Here is a 22,051-nt window from a genome sequence, read left to right on the forward strand (position 1 = left end):
GCTGTGGCTCAAGTGGTAGAGTGCTAGCCTTGAGCTGAAGAGCTGAGGGACAGTGCCCAGGCCCAGAGTTCAGGCCCCATGACTGGACCCTCCCCCCCCCCAAAAAAAAAATAAAGAATACAGAGTCATCAGATAAAAGAAGAAAACAATTTAAGAAAAAAGTCCTTTGTTTCCATATCTTTGGAGTTTGTTTTGGTATGTGTATTTTATATGCATATGAAGAGGTGCTTGGGTATTATACCTTTGTGATTTTCTCCTAAGACTATCCTCTTTTGGTCTTTCTGTATATGACTATCTAGGATGTTGTGTGTTTTATTATGTCCCGTTGTGTTTTAGATCTAACTTCCACATATCAGGGAGAAACTGTGCTGTTTGTCTCTCTGATATTGACTTATCTCACTTAACATGATTTCTTCTAGTACCATCCATTTTCCTGCAAATGACATTATTTTATTTCTAATGGCTATGTAAAACATAGGTACCACATTTTTTGGATCCATTCATCTATTGTGGGACATCTGGGTTGTTTCTATATCTTGGTGTTTGTGAATAGTACAGCAGTGAACATGGTTGTGCAGATGTCCTTATCATATCCTGGTTTATGATGCTCAGGTAGATGCCTAGGAGTCGTATGACTGGGTCAGAGGGAAGGTTTATGTTTAGTTTTTTGAGGAGCCGCCAGACTGCTTTCAAGAGTGGTTGTACTAGTTTACATTCCCACCAGCAATTCAGTAGGGTTCCTTTTTCCCCCATCCCTGCCAGCATTTGTTGTTGGCAGAATTCAAAATGTTGGCCATTCTAACTGGGGTAAGATTGTATTTCATGGTTCCTTTGTGGCCAGGGATGATGAACATTTCCTCATGTGTTTCTTTGCCATTCTTACCTCTTCTGAGAAGTCTCTTTATCTCCCTTGCCCATTTAATACTTGGTGTATTAAGTTTGGGAGGGGTTAGTTTCTTGAGCTCCTTGTATATATTGGATATTAGGTCTTTGTCTGATGTATTGCTGGTAAAGACCTTTTCCCAATTAGTTTGCTGTCTTTCTAGTTTGGTCACTGTGTCCTTAGCTGTGTAGAAACTTCTTATTCTAATATAGTCCCACTTGTTGCGTCTCTCTCCTATCTTTTGTGCTCCTGGGACTCTATTCAGAAAGTTTCTGCCTACACTTAAGTTCTGATGTCTCTCTTCTCCCTTGCAGTTGTTTTGGGTCTGATGTTGAGGTTTTTGATCTACTTTGAGTTGATGGTACATGGTGACAAGCAGGGATCCACTTGAAGTTTTCTGCATATGGTGGCCCAGTTTTCCCAATAGCGATTGTTGAAGAGACTTTTTTCCACTGGGTTGTGCCATCTTATTGTCAGAGATTCTCATCCAGGTGTATCCCTTACTCATTCCTCTTTTTTTCCTGTTCATATGTGTGCCCTCCACATGGATTGAATTGAACCAAAGCAGTGGTGCCACTGCACTGCTGCGGCTTTTCATTTTCGTACAGCACTCATTTGTTTCCATTGTTTCTTCAGGAAAATTCTATAGCTTAGGTTAAACTGGGTACAGTAGTTGGGAGAATAAATGAAACAGTGGGACTTTAAAAACATAAGTTCTGGGCACTGGTGGCTCACACCTATAATCCTAGCTACTCAGGAGGCTGAGATCTGAGGATCGCAGTTCAAAGCCAGCCAAGGCAGAAAAGTTCCCATGAGGCTCTTATCTCCAGTTAACCACTCAAAAACCAGATGTGAAGCTATGGCTAGTCTTGAGCAAAAAGATGCTAAGGGACAGTGCTCAGGCCCCAGGTTAAAGTCCCACAAATGACCCAAAAAAAGGGGAATATGGGAAGTTAAGGATATAGATATGTTTTCTTCATACATTTTTCTTTCTTTTCTTTTTCTTTTTGTGTTTGTGTTGGTTGTGGGGCTTGAACTCAGGTCCTGGGCATTATCCCTGAACTTTTTTACTCAAGGCTAGAAGTCTACCACTTTGAGCCACAGTGCCACTTCCAGTTTTTTGAGTGGTTAATTGGAGGTAAAAGTCTCATGGGGACTTTTCTGCCCAGGCTAGCTTTGAACTATCATCCTCAGGAGATCTCAGCCTCCTGAGTAGCTAGGATTATAGGCATGAGCCATGGGTACCTGGCTCCTGGCTCCATAAGACTTTTCTCCAAAAGACTGAAAGTGGAGTTGTGGCTCTAGTGGTAGGTTGCTAGCCTTAAGCAAGAAAGCTCCAAGACAGAATTTAGGCCCTGAGTTTAAGCCCCAGAGCTGGCACCCCCCCACTCCAAAAAAAAAAGACTTGCACTATATTTAGTGAAGCTCATTTCAGAATTAAATTGGGTCCTAGTTTTACATGACTATTTTTCTTTGAGTATAACATTTAAAGCTTTACTGTACTTGTCTTTATTATTCAGGTCCAGAATTCCATTTTCCTTTAAGTTGATTTCAAGTAGACAGACTACATATGTATTTAACACACATGCCAGTTTGTCCTTTTTAAAGTGACTCAATGTGTCAGCGTTGACAGTTATGTAAATGTTCTACATTAAAGCAGGTTAGATGCTATCGCCACTTACTGACTTGCTAGGCCAATTTGTATCATTTTAAATGTAACGCTAATCCTTAAAAAAAAATGTCTTATTATCTGCACATGGCTGTTGTTGTAAGATGTTGAATGCATCAGGCCCCATAGTAACCAACAGAAGTGGTTCCACGTGCTGGTTCTTGTAAGCTATTAGAAAAGTCATTGTGTATAACTCTCTTGACTTGGTGCAGCATGTCAGTTTTGAAAAGCCACGTGCAAGTGAGAGATTGGGAGATTGGAACTAACGTAGAAAGCCAGGAGTAGCAAAATATTAAAAAATTATTCTCTGATGGCCTCAATGATAACACTTTTAACAGTATAAAAGCTTTGAATCCCCCTCTTTTTTTCAAAAACAGACTGTGAAGACTGCAGAAAGAGGTTTGTAATCCGGTCGAATAAGCATAATAAAGAAATATTAGTCCTCATGGAAGAAGAGCAAGATTTACCAGAGCAACCAGTAAGTACTTTCTTTAACAATTTTAAGTTGATTGTAGAAAGGCTAACCTGAAGACAACTATTATTGAATAAGACTTAGAAGTACCAAATTAGAAATGAAAATAAGGAAAATGTTCCTTTAATAGTTTCTCTTTACAACAACATTGTTTCATGTTGTTTTGTGACAGAATTGTTTATGTAGTTCTGACTGGCCTTGAACTCTAAATTCTCCTGCCTCAGCCTCCCCATTGTTGGGATTACATTACAGGTGCACGTTGCATGTTCTTAAACTCCTATTTAACTAACTTAATGCTAAGGAGTCTGTTTTTAAAAATTTGCAGTATGAAGTGACTATTGAAATCTGGAAATGGCATTTAAAAAAATTAGTGGCTAGTTACAGTTTTTAGAGAATAAAGCAGGACATTTGTTTACTAGATGTATATAACCATTTCTACTAGAAAAATGTTTTATTTTTAATCTAAGATTTTCTAATTGCTTTCAGTTTCTAAAGAGTAATAGTATTGATTTAACGTGGGCAAGTAAGGGGTTGGTATAGAAGAGTTGGGTAAAGAAAGTTGCAGATTATAAATTTTTTTTTAACTGTATTTTTTTTGTCTTTTCTTTTTTGGTACTGGGGATCGAACCCAGGACGTTGCACTTGCTAGGCAAGCGCTTTGCCACTGAGCTACATCCCAGCCCTATAAATTTTTTTAAATGTCTTGTTATGCTAGTGTTGAGGCTTGAACTTAGTACTGGGCTTGCTTGCTTACTCATGGCTGTTCTACCATTTGAATTTTGCCCTCAGCTCAGCTTTTTGCTAGTTAATCAGAGATTAATCAATGAGCTTTTTTTTTTTTTTTTTCCTTGGTTGGCTTTGAGCTGCCCTCAGGGGTAACAATGCTTGATAAGAAATGTACTCATTACCTTACCCATGTAACTGTAACCCCCTCTGTATGGTATCTTTACAATAAAAAAAAAAAAAGGAAAAAGAAAAAAAAAAGGCCTAGGTAAAGAGAGAAAAAAATTAAAAGATAATTTTATTGTGTTTTCTTTTTTCTTTTTGTCAGTTGTGGGGGCCTGAACTCGGCCTGGGCACTGTCCCTGCGCTCTTCAGCTCAAGGCTAGTCCTCTACCACTTGAGCCACAGTACCACTTCCAGTTTTCTGGTGGTTTATTGGAGATAAGAGTCTCACAGACTTTCTTTCCTATTCTGGCTGTCTTTGAACCTCGATTCTCAGATCTCAGCCTCCTTAGTAATAGGATTACAGGTGTGAGCCACTGGTGCCCGGCTAATTTTATTGTTATTATTAAGGTGTTGTATGGAGGGTTTGCCCTTTTGTAAGTCAGGTAATGAGTACATTTCTTTTTTTGACAGTGTTACCCCTTCCTTTGCTTTCCTCCAATTTTCCCCTCCCATCCCTGCCTAAAATTTACATAGTTCATTTCCCACACAGTGTATACAGAATAACATGATTGCATTTGAAGATAGCAAGAAGAAATTAGGTGCCAGAAACTACCAACTAGTGCTAGTTATTGATTGATGGCTACATTTTAAGATTATTGAAAAGTCCTTTTTGTATACTTAGGAAAAAATGTCTGTTAATTGATGGATGCCAGCATCTATTAATTGATGGTTAAAAGTTTTAAGATATAATTGGTTAAAGTGTCTGTGGTACTGGAAAGCTGGAAAAATTGTTAAGTAGCAAGAACTAATGTTACCTCTTCAGTGACTCTCACTAAGTAAGTTGCAGTCCCTCTCAACAGGTAAGACTCTTTATCACTGAGCAGCATCCTAAGCCTCTGGGTATTTCTTATTCTTGCTCCAGTCTGCTCTTCATATTCTTTTAACATAGAGGCTGTGCAGTCAGAAGGCAGAGGGAAGATTCCTGACTTATAGAGACCATTTTTGCATTTTTTGGAAGGTCACTTATGAGAATATAAATGAAGGCTTGTTAGTGTTACTTGCTAGGAGTGCCTCTGCCTGCCAAATCTAGGCACTAACCATTTGATCTTCTGTCCTTGTGATGTGCTGTAACTAAAGTATGCAGTTTGGAGACTGAGGGCATGACTCGAGTGGTAAAATGCCAGCCTGGGAAGCTCTAGGCTGAATTCAAACTCAGCTACCACAGTGAGGGGTGGGGAGTGCATGCTGTTTATATCCTGTATATATAAGGAATAAAATCAAAGTAATAGCCTTCAATCAATATGGAGTATTTTGTGTATGTGTGTGGATTTTTGTTGTTGTTTGGCATTCTGTTCTATTTTGTTTTGTTGCTGCTAGGGGTTGAACCCTGGCTCCTGTTCATCCTAGGCAAGTGCCCTACCACTTGGGCTGTGCCACAAATATGTTCCTCTTTTTTTTTTTTAGTACTGCCATTTGAACTTAAGGCCTCAAACTGGCTAGGCAGGCCCGTCAGCCATGCCCCTTCCTCTCCCCCCTGTTTTTATTTGGTTTGTAAGACTAGCTCTCAATTTTGCCAGGCTACCCTGAATTTTTTGCTCCTCTTGCCTCAGTCTCCTAAGTGGCTAGAATTATAAAAATTCAATAACACATCAGGCCCAATGTCTCTTTAGCTGCACAAGTAATAAAGTACTTTGTGTATGTGTGTGCCAGTCCTGGTGCTTGTACTCATGGCCTAGGTGATGTCATGAGCTTTTTTGCTTGAGTCACTGCCCCACTTCCAGCTTTTTGGTGGTTAATTGGAGAGAAGAGTCTCACAATTGGCTGGGAAGGTGGCTCAGTGGTAGAGTGCTTGTCTTGTATGCAAGAGGCCCTGGATTCAATTCCTCAGCACCATATAAGCAGAAAAAGCTGGAAATGGTGCTGTGGCTCGAGTGATAGAGCACTAGCCTTGAGCTAAAGAGCTGAGGGACAGTGCCCAGGCCCAGAGTTCAGGCCCCACAACCAACAAAAAAAAAAAAAAGAAAGAAAGAAAAAAAGAAAGAGTCTCACAATTTACCTGCCCAGACTGGCTTCAAACCTTGATCCTCAGATCTTAGCTTACTGAGTAGCTAGGATTACAGGTGTGAGCCACCAGTGCTCGGCAGTAATAAAGTCTTAATAAAGTGTTCTAGGACGTAAGTACTTCCTATGAACAGCCAAAATCAAAATGATTAAGTAGATAATATCTTGGCTTGTTATCAGATTTTCAGTGAGTAGAAATATATATATGACTATACGCATATTGCATTATATGTGCATCTGTTTTTGTATTTCATGGACACTTAAATTTCTCCCCCCAGTTCCTGGAAAGAAGGAAATCATGTCATCTATATGCAAATAGTGAAACTGGAGATTGTCATAAGTGAAATAAATCACATTTGGAAAGATAAATACTCTTATTTCATATGTGAAATCTAGATTAAAAGAAAAAAAAATACATGAAAGTAGAAGAGAGACTATTTAGAAAGAGTAAAGAGACCAATGGGAGGGGACAAAGAAGGTATTGGAAGTGAATATGATCAAAGGTGAAGATGTCATAATGAAACCAATCACTTTGTATGCTATAAACTAGAAAGAGTGTTTTAGTGCTTTTGCAAAACGAAAGGATGAGATGGGTGTAGCTGTCTTAACTGCTCAGGAGGCTGAGATATGAGGGATCACAGTTCAAAGCCAGCCCAGGCAGGAAAGTGCATGAAACTCTTATTCTAGTTAACTAACCAAAAAGCTGTAGCTGTGGATCAAGTGTTGGAGCACTAGCTTAGGAAGGGAAGGAGGTAGGGAAGGAGGGAGAGAGGGAGGAAAGGAGGAAAAGAAAGTTATCCTTTTTTTTTTTTTTGGTCGGTCTTAGGGCTTGAACTCTGGGCTTGGGCGCTGTCCCTGTGCTCTTCAGCTCAAGGCTAGCGCTCTACGGCTTGAGCCACAGCACCACTTCCGGTTTTCTAGTGGTTTATTGGAGATAAGCGTCTCAGGGACTTTCCTGTCTGGGCTGGATTTGAACCTCGATCCTCAGATCTCAGCCTCCTGAGTATCTAGAATTACAGGCGTGAGCCACCAGCGCCCGGCTTAGTTATCCGTATTTGTTAGTATGCATTAGTATGTTTTAGTCAGCCCTCTGTATCTGTGGTCCTTATCTGCAGATTTATTTATCTGTAGGCCAAAGATATTGGGCAAAAGATTTGCATTGCTATTAAACATGTACAGATCTTTTCCTTCTCATATTCCCTGAACAATGCAGTATAATAAATTCCATACATTTACATTGTATGACAAATTATAAGGAAGCTAGAGATGATTTCAAGTGTATAGAAAGATGTATAAGGCTATGTGTAAATATGGTATCATTTTATATAACATCCACAGACTTTGTTATGGGTGAGGGCTCCTGAACCCAATCTCCCACATATACTGAAGGCCAACTGCATTTGAGTAACTAGATTTTAAAGACAGGTTACTGCATTGGTTCCTTCATATTTTATGTTTGCAGGTAAAAAAGGCCAAGATGCAGGAACCAGGAGAACAACCATTAAGGTATGGAAAGTTGGATTTTTTTTAATGATGCATTTAACTTTTTTTTCTTGTGCTCATTCGTGTATAGGCATGATTTGAGTTGACTGCCCTCCTTTTGGTTCTTACCAACTAGTTATATATTTAGAAATTATTGTAGCTTATTTTCTTTCCAAATAGGATCACTTGTTTTAGAGCATGGGTCAAAGTAGTGGAGTACTTGCCTACCAAAATAGAATTGCCTGAGCCCAGGTGTTCAAGACCAGGCTAGGCAGGGCAATAGAGTGAATATAGCAATATGATGGAACACTATCTTCAAAAACTAAAATTTGAAAATTTCCTACAAGCCAGACACTGGTGGCTCATGCCTGTAATCCTAGCTACTCAGGAGGCTGAGATCTGAGGATCACAGTTCAAAGCCAGCCAGAGCAGGAAAGTCCGTGAGACTCATATCTCCAATAAACCACCAGAAAACTGGAAGTGGTGCCGTAGTTCAAGTGGTAGAGCGCTAGCCTTGAGCTGAAGAGCTGAGGGACAGCGCCCAGGCCCAGAGTTTAAGCCCCACGACGACGACCACCACCACCACCAAATTCCACCAAAATAGCTTTTTTTTTTTTTTTGCCAGTCCTGGAGTTTGAACTCAGGCCTAACCACTGTCCCTGAGCTTTTTTAGTTCAAGGCTAGCACTTGAGCCATATCACCACCACTTCCAGCTTTTTCTTTGTATTGAGGAATCGAACCCAGGGCTTGATGCATGCTAGGCAAGTGCTCTACTGCTAAGCCATGTTCCCAGTCTCCAAACTAGCTTTTCCTCAGAATACATGGGCTGATATTTTTTTCTCATGCATCCATTATTTGTTTAATGATATGTAATGAACTAATTTTATATATCAGGCACTGTACTATGTAGGGAAGATTGAATGGTAAAAATAAAAAAGGCTTCTTTTTTTTTTTTTTTTTCCCTGCTACTAGGGCTTGGATTCAGGGCCTAGGTGCCATCCATTAACCTTTTCATTTTTCATTCTACCACTTGAGCCCTATTTCCATTTCTGACTTTTTTTTCCCTTCCTGGGCTGGCTTTGACCTGCAGCTTTCAGATCCAAACCTCCTAAATAGCTAGGATTACAAGCATGAGCCTCTAATACCTTGTTCAAAAAATGCTAATTTCTTCAGTCAAACGTACAGCCCACCAAATAGTAAACATAAACTAAAACGTGGAAATGCAAAGAATTCTACATTTATTGCCTAATGGCATGTGGGACTCCTTAGTCATAAGCTCCACTCCTCTCCAGAAAGAGACAGTTTCTTTTTCTCATGTGCTCTACCTTCCTTGACACCATGTTCTTTTTAACCTTTCCATAGTTCTGGCCTCCTTTAAGGTGCTGCCAACTAAATAAGCTAGTAACTGCATCACATGTTAACTTTAAGAATGCTCCGCCAAGGGCTTGGAAGGTGGCTCAGTGGTAGAGTGCTTGCCTTACATGCATGAGGCCCTGGGTTTGATTCCTCAGCACCACATAAGCAGAAAAAGGCAGAATTGGCACTGTGGCTCAAGTGGTAGTGCACTAGCCTTGAGCTGAAGAGCTGAGGGACAGCGCCCAGGCCCAGAGTTCAGGCCCAACAACTGGGGGAGCGGAGAGGGGGAGAATGCTATACCAAGCTAGGTGCCAGTTGCCCTCACTTATAATCCTACTACTCAGGAGATTAAGATCTGAGGATCATGGTTCAAAGCTAGCCTGGACAAGAAAGTCCTTGAAATGCTTAGCTCTAATTAACCACCAAAAACCCAGAAGTAGATCTGTGAGTCAAGTGGTAGATCTCAAGCCTTGAGTAAAAACAACAACAAAAACTCAGAGACAGCCCTAGGCCCTAGGTTCTGGGCCCAGGACCAGCATGGGGGGGGGGGTGAGGGGAGGTAGAGTGGTGTAGCCCAGGGACAGTGTCCATGCCCTGAGTTCAAGCGTTAGGTCCGGAGCTTGCACACAGGAACACACACACACACACACACACACACACATGCTCTATATATGTCTCACACACTTCCAGTTGAATGATATGTCATGTTTTTCTATCTCCCCCTCATCCTTTCCTCAGAAAGGACTTCAGAAATCTGCCATCACTCCCTTGCAAGCATTCTTGATTTCTTCCTCCCTTTTCAAACTATGTCATACTTGCTTATTAGCTTTATATGCTTTTTATGTAATATCATTATCTTCATAGCAACTGTATGAAATAGGTTCTATATCCTCATTGACAAGTAAAGAAACAGGCAAGGTGAACTCCACAGACTTCTCTAGAGTTATAGAGGCTAGTTGGCAGGGTGGAATATTAACTAAGCCACCCTGGCTCTATAGTTGTGCTCTTAACCACTATGCTATTCTGGTAAGAAAATGGAGAGTGGGACGTAGGAAAAGAAAAAGGGAGAACATTATAAGGAATTTGAGTTGGATTGATTTCTGTTCTAGAATCTCAGTGGCATGGCCCCACTATTATAGTATCTAATATAAAGGCTTGAATTTGACATTGCTTACCTTTCAGAACTTATCTTAATTTCTGAAAGAAAGAAAGAAAAGGAAGGATGGAAGAAAGGAAGGAAGGAAGGAAGGGAAGAAGGAAGGAAGAGAAGGAAAGAAGAGAGGAATAAAGAAACAAAAGAACTAAGAGCTGAGGCTGTAGTAGCCCCATGGTAGAGTACTTGCCTAGCCCTCTGTGGGTCAATTTCTGGAGGGGGCGGGGGAAAAAAGCTTTCTCAATGCTAGGTATAAAAGACTTTTAAGTGCAAGAGAAGAGTAAATTGAACCATTATTAGGGTTCAGAACCCCTGCTTAGAAGCATCACATATATAATATTTTTTTGGGGGGGGAGGGTCCAGTCGTGGGGACTGAACTCTGGGCCTGGGCGCTGTCCCTCAGCTCTTCAGCTCAAGGCTAGCACTCTACCACTTGAGCCACAGCGCCACTTCCGGCTTTTTTTTCTTTTTGCTTATGTGGTGCTGAGGAATCGAACCCAGGACCTCAGGCATGCAAGGCAAGCGCTCTACCACTGAGCCATCTTCCCAGCCCCACATATATAATTTTTAAAAACTTTTTTAACAATTTTTATTGAGATTGATTACATAAATTTCACAAATTTCACAGAATTGTGGGATAGTGATACTTGAAGTCACACACACATTTTAACCTTTACAAGGCAAATTGTCATTATCATTGTCTTGTGAATTCTATGAGCTTTGACAATATAACTATTTCTTCTATATCCGGGGACACATACATTTCTTTCCTTTTGCTTAGTGTAAGCTGTTTCCTCTTTCTCTCTCATTCCCCCCTCCCATTGCTGCCCTTGAGTTGCTTAGTTCATTTTCATCCATATCCAGTGCAGCTGATGGGCCCTCTGTTGTATGTTTTACCGTTTCCCTCTGATTCTCTCTTGTATAACCTAGCAAAAAATGGGTTTGAGCTCAGCATTTTTTGTATTGCACAAGTCTATCCGGCACTAATGTGTTATTTTGCTTCTCCTAGTCAAGCAAGCAACACAGATGTCAATGATCAGAAACCAGAAACATCAAGCCTTGCTTCAAACCTTCCCATGTCAGAGGAAAGTAAGTATTGTATGCTGTGTGATGAAAGAGTTTTTCCTATGGCCAGGTGCTGTTCTTTTTGTGTTACTGGGATTCCGGAAGGTTACCTTTTATGTGTATGTGTATATGTGGTTTTGTATGTGTTCATATTTGTGCTCTTCTATAATAAGCTTTATTGACATAGCAGCTGAAGAAAAAATTCCGATGGAATTTGCTTATCCGAGAAGTCACACATGATGATTTTATTTTTGTTTCACAGTCAGATGTTCCAAAGGTAGTAATGCCTTACTCAAATTCAGAAAATCCCTGACTACTTCTCTGGAACACCTGATATTTTTCTGCCTTTCTAATAGAACAAAGTAATCCCATGTATCAGTTTTGGCCAAGAAAGAAAAGCATTCCCTTGAGCCCAAGATTGATATTGGGCCCTGAGGGAGATTAGCTCAGGAAATTAAATTTCCATATACCACTGCCACTCTCCTGTAAAACGCTATATTTATCCATTAAACAAAAAATTGATTTTAAGCTGGGTGCCAGTGGCTCATGCCTGTAATCCTAGCTACTCAGGAGGCTGAGATCTGAGGATGGAGGTTCAAAGCCAGCTGGGGCAGGAAAGCCCATGAGATTCTTATCTCCAATTAACCACCAGAAAACTAGAAGTGGCACTGTGGCTCACGTGGTAGAGTGCTTGCTATGAGCTGAAGAGCTGAGGGACAGAGCCCAGGCCCAGAGCTTAAGTCCCACAACTGACACCCCCCCCCAAAAAAAAAAAAAAATTTTTATTTTTTTTTTTTTTTTTTTTTTTGGTCGGTCATGGGGCCTGAACTCTGGGCCTGGGCACTGTCCCTGAGCTCTTCAGCTCAATGCTAGTGCTCGATCACTTGAGCCACAGTGCCATCTCCGGTTTTCTAGTGGTTTATGGAGGTAAGAGCCTCACAGACTTTCCTGCCTAGGCTGGGTTTGAACTGTGATCCTTAGATCTCCTGAGTAGCTAGGATTACAAGCGTGAGCCACTGGTACCTGGCTCACTTAGCATTTTTTAATCAAAGCTGATTCTGGGGCTTAAACTCAGAGACTGGGTGTTATCCTTTAGCTTTTTCATTCAAGTCTTATGCTCTCCCACTTGAGCAACAGTTCCACTTCTGGCTTTTTGGTGTTTAATTGGAGATAAGAGTCTCGTGGACTTGGCTTTGAACTTCAATCCTTAGATCTCAGCAACTTAATAACTAGGATTACATATGCAAGCCACCAGTGCCTGGCTTCACTTCTAACGCTTTTCTGGTTAGTTGAAGATAAGAATCCATTGGCCTCTGTACATCTTCTTTATAATAACAATTGAAATTTTTTAAAAAATCCATTGGATTTGTCTGCCTGGGCTGGTTTTAAACGTCAGTCCTCAGATCCTAAGCAGCTAGGATTATAGATACAAGCCTGCTTGGCTTATCACATACTTTAAAAGAATAAATAACAGATATGTCTTGGATTCCATATATTATTTCCTAAGGTGACTTTATTCTAGAGGTTCTCATGCTTTTTGCATAAGATACAAGAATTGTCTGACATGCTTGTTAGTAATGTAGAATTCTAGCCCAACTTTGGAGATTGTTGCTTAAGTACATCTTATATGGCTGGGGAATCTGCACTTTCTAGGAGCTATTAGGTAAGTCCTTAAACATACATGAGACTGTTCATAATTGGGAAACTGCTCTAATGAATGAAATGTGTCCTGTAATTCCTTGGTTATTCCATTCAACCTCAATAAAAACATCTATTCACTAAAGTCTTATAACTTTAAATACTTCAAGATGAAGAAGTAAGTTCAGTTTTCCCAACTCCCTCAAAATAATTTCTCTTCCTTTTCCTTCAAAAACCCTAGTTCCCTTGATATTTATGAGTATACCTTCCCTTCCTTTCTTTTCTACATTAGTTTTGTTTTTAGATCCTGTTTTCTTCTCCATCCATACTTACTACTATTTGTGATTTTAACATTCTCAGCCTATATTATCCAGTATTTTTATAAGTCATTGCCTTAAAAACTCCAGTAACAAGTACGTGTGTGTGTGTGGCGGGGGGTTTGGCCAGTCTGGGGCTTTGGCTCAAGGCTAGCACTCTACCACTTGAGCCACAGTGCTGCCTCCAACTTTTTCTGTTTGTGTGGTACTGAGGAATAAAACCCAGGATTTCAGGCGTGCTAGGCCTAAGCCACATTTCCAGCCCTACTTGTAAATATTTTTGTGTGCCAGTACTGGAAATTGGACTCAACACCTGGATGTTATCCCTTATTTTTTCCTCAAGGCTGGTGCTCTATTTGAGCCACAGCTGTACTTCTGGCTTTTTGGTGGTTAATTGGCAATAAGTTTGGGCTGGCTTTGAGCCTCGATCTACTCCGTCTACTTGGAAACATTTGAATTCATTGATGAGTTTGCCTGTTAATATTTCATACCACCTGTCATGGTGCTTCTGTATTGGTGCTTTCAGAAGCACTTACTAACCTTTCCTCACTTTAAGTACTTGCCAGCAGAAAAGGAACTAACACAAAGAATTTGAATGAATTTACCTTATACTCTGTGTGGACTTCAGATCTAATTATGATCACCAGTTGTCAAAATGAATGTAGATAAATGTGATCGTCAAGTTTCCAGTGATTATTTTTAAATACATCCAACAATGGCATTAAGTAAGATTTTTCTATAATAAAATCACCACTGTTGATGTGATACTCATGAGCATGAACTGGTCCTTCATCTGCCCTAGACCAGAGTTCCCCTTTTGAATCAGGCATTCTCTCAGGGAATCTACCTAAATAAAAGGTTAGTTGGAAGCTGGGCACCGATGGCTTACACCTGTAATCCTAGCTACTCAGAAGGCTGAGATCTAAGGAATCTGGTTCAGAGACAGCCTAGGCAGGAAAATCCATGAGACTCTTATTTCATGGATAAATGGTAGAGCACTAGCCTTGAGCTGAAAAGCTGAGGGACAGTGCCCAGGGCTAGAGTTCAAGCCTCATGATTGACAAAATAATAATAATAATAATTTTTAAAAAAAGTTCTGTCCTAGAGTCCCTATTTACAATAGGATGGCTGCAGTTATCTCTGTTGGACAAAGCATGGTATAAGCATGTCATAATGTAACTGTTTTTACAACATGGATTGAAATAGTGCCTAGTGAGTGAGATTTAGCTAGCTGACAAACTGGAGTTTACAATATTTACCCCTGCCATAATCATGAGGATCCAGCCTGTACAGCAGCTCTTCCCAGATAAAGTTCTTCCCAGATAAAGTTCTGAAGGGTAAAGAAGTTGGAGAAGTCATTTTACTTGATGGTTCGTCAGAACCTCACATCATTTTCACAAGTCTGTCTCTTGCCTTGCCAAATTTAAAGTCTTTATATTATAAAATAGAAAAAAAATAGTGTAGAAGCGTACTTGTACCTGTTCTGCCATTGATCATACACATGGTAGCAACAGTTTTTTAGTAAGACTAGGTATGCTCCCCAAATCTGTGTATGACCTTTCACTAGAACATAGTAAGCATCTAGAGTATGAAGAAGCAGAATGTGCTTTTCTGATCTTGCTTTCTTTCTAAGTTTGCTAGTAAACACACCTGAGAGCTTAGGTTGTTGCTTCATCTATAGTTCAGATCAGTGAAAAGAGAAGATAAAAATCACTTGTTACCACCTTTCAACTCTTTTCCATTTGCTCCCACCCACCATTCTTGCTTCTTTTACCATTTCCTGTAGTCTTTAACAAATCCATAAACATAAAGGTGAGGTGTTTTCTGCTACATAATCTTTTTTACTTTCTAGTATCCAAGCTGTTTTGTGTTATTTACTTTGAAAGACTATATAGTTAGATACATAATATTCCCATTTCATTTTTGACATGTTCTAACTTTTTTACTTGGTAATATTATCTTTCTTTCAGTTATGACATGCACCGATTACATCCCTCGCTCATCCAATGATTATACCTCACAAATGTATTCTGCAAAGTAAGTTGAATAATTATATCCTCTATTTTTCTCTAGGTTCATTACAAAAATATTTATTTTCACTTTTCTTTTTCTGTGTGTCCTTACTCCAATTTTTTTATTCCCTTTAAATATAGTTTATGTCATTCTTTTAACTATATATGGTTGCCTAGAACAGATCACTGTTACAAAGGTCATTTTAAATGCATAGGCAATGGAAATGCAAAATAGTGATCAATCCTATTATAGATGGGCCTCTGGTCATTCTCTTTCTCTTATCTTGACATACAAATAAATAAAAACAGCTCAAGCTGATCTCAGACTGAAATTTAGTCTATCCAGTGTTCAGTTTCTTTCTTTCTTTTTTTTTTGTCAGTTGTGGGGCCTGAGCACTGTTGCTGAGTTCTTTGCTCAAGGTTAGCACTCTTACCACTTTGAACCACAGCTCCACTTCTCATTTTTTGATAGTTAATTGTAAGTAAGAGTCTCACAGACTTTCCTGCCCAGGCTGGCTTTGAACTACAATCCTCAGATCTCAGCCTCCTCAGTAGCTAGGATTACAGACATGAGCCACTAGCCCCTGGCTGTATTCAGTTTCTTGTTAAAGGAATGTCCTCAAAGTAAAATTGGACTTAAAGGTAGACAGACTTGATAGGTTGAAGTCACAAAGGGATATGTTTAAGTCTTTCAGGGTAACATCAGCATTTAAGAGGTAGTTACCTCTGAGTCGGTTAGGTGCAGAACACTGTAATCCACATTTCTGATTGTGCATTAACAAAGAGTGAGCCCATCCACACACAGACACACACAGGTGCATTCATTAGGCCAGGATATATTCTTAGGTACTTGCAAATGGAAGAGACATAAAGAAATTGGTGAGAGATACGTATAAGGCTGTTATATAAAATACACTGGCGGGCTGGGAAGGTGGCTCAGTGGTAGAGCACTTGCCTTGCATGCCTGAGGCCCTGGGTTCAATTCCTCAGCACCACATAAGCAAAAATAAAATACACTGGCATGTTTTCTCTTTTAGTGCCCATTTATGCCTTTTGAATTTGCATTACTTAAAAAAATAAACTAATCAAGAAGTCAACACAATGAATTTTTCAAGTTCTGATGTTAACCTTGTGCCATTCTGTGTAATTTTCTTTTATGAAGTGTCTGACCTTATTATCTGGTAAGATTCTTTTTTTTTTTTTTTGGATCCGGTCGTGGGGCCTGAACTCTGGGCCTGGACGCTGTCCCTCAGCTCTTCAGCTCAAGGCTAGCGCTCTACCACTTGAGCCACAGCACCACTTCTGGCTTTGTTCTTTTTTTGCTTATGTGGTGCTGAGGAATCGAACCCAGGGCCTCATGCATGCAAGGCAAGCGCTCTACCACTGAGCCACCTTCCCAGCCCCATGGGAAGATTCTTTTTTTTTTTTTAAACTTCATTCTGTTTTTATTTATTTATGTTTTTAATCATTAACTTTTTTTAATTTAATTTTATTTTATTTGTGAACATACTGTACAGAGGGGTTACAATTGCATGGGCAGGATAATGCATACATTTCTTACCAAGCATTGCAGCCTCCTCCTTTGTTTACCCTTCACATCACTTCCCAGCCCCCCCCCCCCCCCATGGGAAGATTCTTAGGTAGAAAGTGAAACGCATGAGAGCCCTGAGTGTTCTAAGCCATGTTGTGTCATTTAGTTTGAAAGGCTATTCAGTCAGGTACCCAGTTTTTCCCATTTCATTTTTGGAATGTTCTCACATTTTTGCCTAGTGATATTATCTATAAAGGTATATGGAAAAGAAGATAATAGTCTTTAGCATATCTGGATATTGGGCCATCTGAGGTCACTACTAGTTCAAATTACTCTTTTTGTTTGTTGGTCATGGGGCTTGAACTCAGGACCTAGTAGGCACTGGCCCTGAGCTTTTTCGCTGAAGGCTAGCACTCTACCATTTTGACCCAAGTGCCTCTTCCAGTTTTCTGGTGGTTAACTGGAGATACGAGTCTCATGGAGCCGGGTGCCCGTGGCTCACGCCTGTAATCCTAACTAAGCAGGAGGCTGAGATTTGAGGATCTCGGTTCAAAGCCCACCCGGGCAGGAAAGACCATGAGACTCCTATCTCCAATAAACCACCAGAAAATCGGAAGTGGCACTGTAGCTCAAGTGGTAGCGTGTTCTCCTTGAGCTGAAGAGCTGAGGGACAGCAGTCAGGCCCAGAGATCAAGCCCCATGACCAAAAAAAGTCTCATGGATCTTCCTGCCCTGGCTGGCTTCAAACCATGATTCTCAGATCTCAGCCTCCTGAGTAGCTAGGATTACAGGCATGAGCTAGCAGCATCCTTCTTTAGTTCAAATTATTTATTTTGGCCATTCCTGGGGCTGGAACTCAGGGTCTGGGCACTGTCCCTGAGCTTCTTTTTTTTTTTTGGGGGGGGGTCCGTTCATGGGGCCTGAACTCTGGGCCTGGGCGCTGTCCCTCAGCTCTAGGTTAGTGCTCTACCACTTGAACCACAGTACCACTTCTGGCTTTTTTCTTTTGCTTATGTGGTGCTGAGGAAGCAAACCCAGGGCCTCATGCATGCAAGGCAAACGCTCCCCCACTGAGCCACCTTCCCAGCTCCCTGAGCTTCTTTTGCTCAAGGCTAATACTTTACTACACAGTACCACTTCCAACTTTTTTTGTTTATGTGATATTGGGGAATTGAACCCAGGGCAAGCACTCTACCACTAAGCCACATTCCCAGCCCCTCAAATTATTCTTGTATGGCTTGCATAACAACTATAACCTGAACTATTTCCTCAGATATGGCTAATACAACCTCTGAGAATCTACTGAGATGTGAATATGTTACATATTCCAAATTTGTTTATAGTATATTTGCATACCTGGTACATTTAAGACACTTAATTATACATTCTCTCTTAATTCAAACCCCATTACCACTTTGCATTATAATTATAGAACCATTGAATTATAATGATTTTTTTTTTTTTTGGTCTGAACTCTTGGCCTAGGCGCTGTTCCTGAGCTCTTCAGCTCAAGGTGAGAGCTCTACCACTTGAGCTACAGCACCACGCTGGTTTTCTGGTCGTTAATTGGAGATAAGAGTCTCACGGACTTTCCTGCTCAGGCTGGCTTTGAACCGTGATCCTCAGATCTCAGCCTCCTAAGTAGCTAGGATTACAGGCGTGAGCCACCACCTCCTGGCTTGAATTATAATAGTTTTTTAACTCAGCCTTCATTTCAATTTCACCCCCTTAAAATCCAAGTAAGTGAGCAATATCACATTAATCTTTATTAAGAATAGCTCTATTCTTTGGTCAGCAATTTCATTGCCCCCCAGTTGTTTCCCATTTGTCTGAACTGTTTCAGACAGTGCTTCTACCTCAGCTTGCTGCTTCCCTTCTTTTTAATACACCACTTGATATGATGTTTGCTTCTTGGAGTCTGAAGCCCTTTTTCTGTACTTTTTCCAAGGCTTTTTTCTTGTTTTAGAACTTCCTTTTCTCTCCTATTTAAGTCCTTCCTATCCACTCAGTATTGTGCCTTTATTGTTCTCATTGCGCAAGATTGGAAAATAAAAACAACCTTTTCCCATGGTAAAACGCAACCCTCTATATTTTATTAGAATTTTTTTTTCTTTTGTCACGGCACCACTTTGAGCTTTTTCTGTGTATATGCTACTAAGGAATCAAACCCAGGGCTTCATGCATGTCAGGCCAGCACTCTACCACTAAGCCACATTCTAGTCCTTTATTAGGATTTTTATAGTACTTATAGTACCCTCTTTTTATTTTTGGTGCCATTATCTCATAATATACCAAATAAAATAACTGGCATATAAACATTCAGTGCAGTAAATGGACAAAACAATCAAGTTAGCTACTGTAGAGTTCCAGGGCTTCACTGCTAAATTCTAGACCTTACCTGTCTCTGAGGTGGCTGATAGTATCCTCAGACTTATTTGTTGGTTAACCTGTCTCAATTTGAAGATCTTGAGACCCACCTTACCTCTGTTTTCTAGTGAGTTTGCTGCTGGCCTTTTCTCCACCAAATTCACCCTCTTTTCCAAATCCTGATGTTGAGTTAAGGGGCCCAGGAACCGGGGTGAAGGATGAGAGCCAATTGCCAAGCTTGTTCCAACCTGTTTTCTGTTACTTTAGCATTTTATTCTATATGTGGACGTAGGACACAAATAAAATATAATAATTTATTTTATTTTGTTTTTTGTTGTGGGTCTCGAACTCTGGCTCTGCGCCTGGGCACTGTCCCTGAGCTCTTCAGCTCAAGGCAAGCACTCTACCACTTGAGCCACAGGCACTACTTCTGGTTTTCTGGTGATTAATTGGAGATAAGAGTCCCATGGACTTCCCTGCCAGGCTGGCTTTGAACTGCGATCCTCAGATCTCAGCCTCCTGAGCAGTTAGGATTACAGGTGTGAGCCACCAGTGCCCAGCATAAGTGTAATAATTTTTGGCTCCTATAGTACCTTGCATATAGCCCATCACAGATGCTTGTAGGTCAGTTAATGGAGGATGTTTAAGAATATTACATTCTCCCTAAAATTATTCTTTAGTTGGATGACAGTAGGACCTGGTCGGGAACAAAGTGTGGTACTTCCTGCCCTTGAGTTGAGTGAGGGTTTATTTTGGTGGCATGAGCTACTTCACTGTTTTTTTCACTATTAAGATGCATGAAAATTTTTGTTTTCTTGAATTTTTCCAGAACTTATGCACATATCCTCTCAGTTCCTGTTTCGGAAACAGCTTACCCTGGGCAGACTCAATACCAGACTCTACAGCAGTCTCAACCCTACACTGTCTACCCTCAGGCGACACAAACATATGGACTACCTCCTTTTGGTAAGGAATTCTACCTTGAGCAATTTTTAAGAATGTTGGTTTTATCCTCTGGAAACTTTTCTTTCCCCAGAAAGCAACCATGGCTGATAAGGATGTGTCACCCTTCACAGAGTAACTGAGTGGTTACTAGGTGTGGGAATTTGGTACGTATCTTCCCAGCTGTGTCTTTGGTGTGTGTGATACAAAATCAGAGTTTTTCAGTACTCATTGTTCACCCACCAAAATTTAGCTATTCCAAGGTCTTAACTTTGAAGCTTGGTATATCTGAGTGTCTGGTAAAAAAAAAAACTTTGATTTTTGACTTGACTTACTTTGCATATGACCTGGTATTATGGTCAGGTAAGCATAAAAAATATAACTGAAAGTGACCAATTTCTGCAAAAACGAAGTCTTTTAAATGTCCAGATTAAAATGCCTCATAGTTTACTCCATGTTTTTTTGGGGAGGTTAGTTCTTTGTTTTGATTGATTTTTTTCCCCTCTTCCCTCCCTCCTCTTACACCCCAAATTGAACAAATATAAGCTTAACCTATAAACTTACCATATGAATAGGGAGTTCTTTTCATTCATTCAGTCATCTCATTCATTCTTTTTATTCCTTTTTAAATATAGGAACTGTAAAATCAGTGAGTTACTGGAAGTTAGTTTGAGATTCTCTGGAAATTGACTATCTTTGCTAATGTTTATATAAGTGTGTAAGTTGAGAATACATGCCACCTACTTTATTGCCCTTCTCTGTTCTCCTAGAACTAGTATCAGAAAATTGAGAGGATATTATTTTAAAATATACAATATATTAATAACATTTTATAGATTTTGTTTAAGCAAGTTAGGAATTAGAAAACTTTTCCAGAGAAATTACATAGATTGTGGATGTGTGAGTATTGCCTGCTTTTGATTTCTACATTTCTGCTTTTTCTGACCCTCTTGGCTAGTACTTTAATAATGTTAGTGATGGCTTTCTTGCTCTTAGGTTTGTAAGTATTCTTTGATTCCTGATTGCTGTCAAAAACAAAAATTGAGGATTCTCACCCACCTCTAATGCTGGGTGAACTGGAGATGGATCTTGGGGACTTATTATGTCTGGACTCAGTTTATAGAATACCTAACATAATATCTCAATATCTAAGTATTTTGATGGCTTTTATGATTATTCCTTTGTATTAAAAAGGAAAGGAGGGGCTGGGAAGGTGGCTCAGTGGTAGAGTGCTTGCCTTGCATGCCTTGTTACATTTTAAGAATTTTTTTTTCCAGTCCTGGGGCTTGAACTCAGGGCCTGGGCATTGTCCTTGAGCTGCTTTTGCTCAAGGCTAGTGCTCTACCACTTGAGCAATGGCACCACTTCCGGCTTTTTCTGCTTATGTGGTACTGAGGAATTGAACCCAGGGCCTCATGCATGCAAGGCAAGCACTCTACCACTGAGCCAACTTCCCAGCCCAAGAAAAATTTCTTTACATGTCGATTTTTTTTTGTGTGTGTGTGATATGTTCATTTAGATGTATAAAAAACCATTTCTTGAGCCGGGTGCTGGTGGCTCACCCCTGTAATCCTAACTACCTAGGAGGCTGAGATCTGAGGATCACAGTTCAAAGCCAGCCTGGGCAGGAAAGTCCGTGAGACTTTTATCTCCAATAAAAACCACCAGAAAACTGGAAGTGGTGCTATGGCTCAAGTGGTAGAGCGCTAGCCTTGAGCTGAAGAGCTCAGGGACAGTGCCCAGGCCCAGAGTTCAAGCCCCATGATTGACCAAAAAAAAAACATTTCTTTGAACTCATAGCATTGTACTTGCCAGGGAGTTGCTCATCCCACTTGAGTTATATCCCCAACCCTCCTTTTTTATTTCCAGTCCTGAGACTTGAACTCAGGGCTGGTGCTCTACCACTTCTGACTTTGGTGGGTAATTGGAAGAGTCTCATGGACTTACCTGTCAGGCCTATGTTTGAACTACCATCGTCAGATCTCAGCACGAGTAGTGAAGATTACAGGTGTGAGTTACCAGCACTTAAGTCTTCTTTTTGAAATCAAGAATTTAGTACATTTTGTTATCTTAGTGCAGTCTACTTTCAGATTAGTCTGTTATTTCAGATATATATATATAATTAGGGCTTTGAGAAAATCTCATAACTTTTTGAAGCAAGTGCACTAGTTTTTTTTTTTTTTTTTGTCGGTCGTGGGGCTTGAACTCTGGGCCT

General features: G+C 40.3%; 1 protein-coding gene across 1 annotated transcript in view; it reads left to right on the top strand.

The window, feature by feature from the left end:
- Nucleotides 1-22,051, top strand: part of Eya3 (EYA transcriptional coactivator and phosphatase 3) — a 79,850-nt gene that overhangs the window by 15,184 nt on the left and 42,615 nt on the right. Inside the window, exons 2-6 of the mRNA XM_013032208.1 lie at nt 2,930-3,030; nt 7,436-7,479; nt 10,974-11,053; nt 14,955-15,021; nt 19,724-19,860. Coding sequence (XP_012887662.1) covers nt 2,998-3,030; nt 7,436-7,479; nt 10,974-11,053; nt 14,955-15,021; nt 19,724-19,860 — 361 coding nt within the window. The 5' untranslated portion in view covers nt 2,930-2,997. The remainder of the gene's footprint in view (nt 1-2,929; nt 3,031-7,435; nt 7,480-10,973; nt 11,054-14,954; nt 15,022-19,723; nt 19,861-22,051) is intronic.

The sequence above is a fragment of the Dipodomys ordii genome, unplaced genomic scaffold (assembly GCF_000151885.1).
Source record: "Dipodomys ordii isolate 6190 unplaced genomic scaffold, Dord_2.0 Scaffold6, whole genome shotgun sequence".
Lineage (NCBI taxonomy): Eukaryota > Metazoa > Chordata > Mammalia > Rodentia > Heteromyidae > Dipodomys > Dipodomys ordii.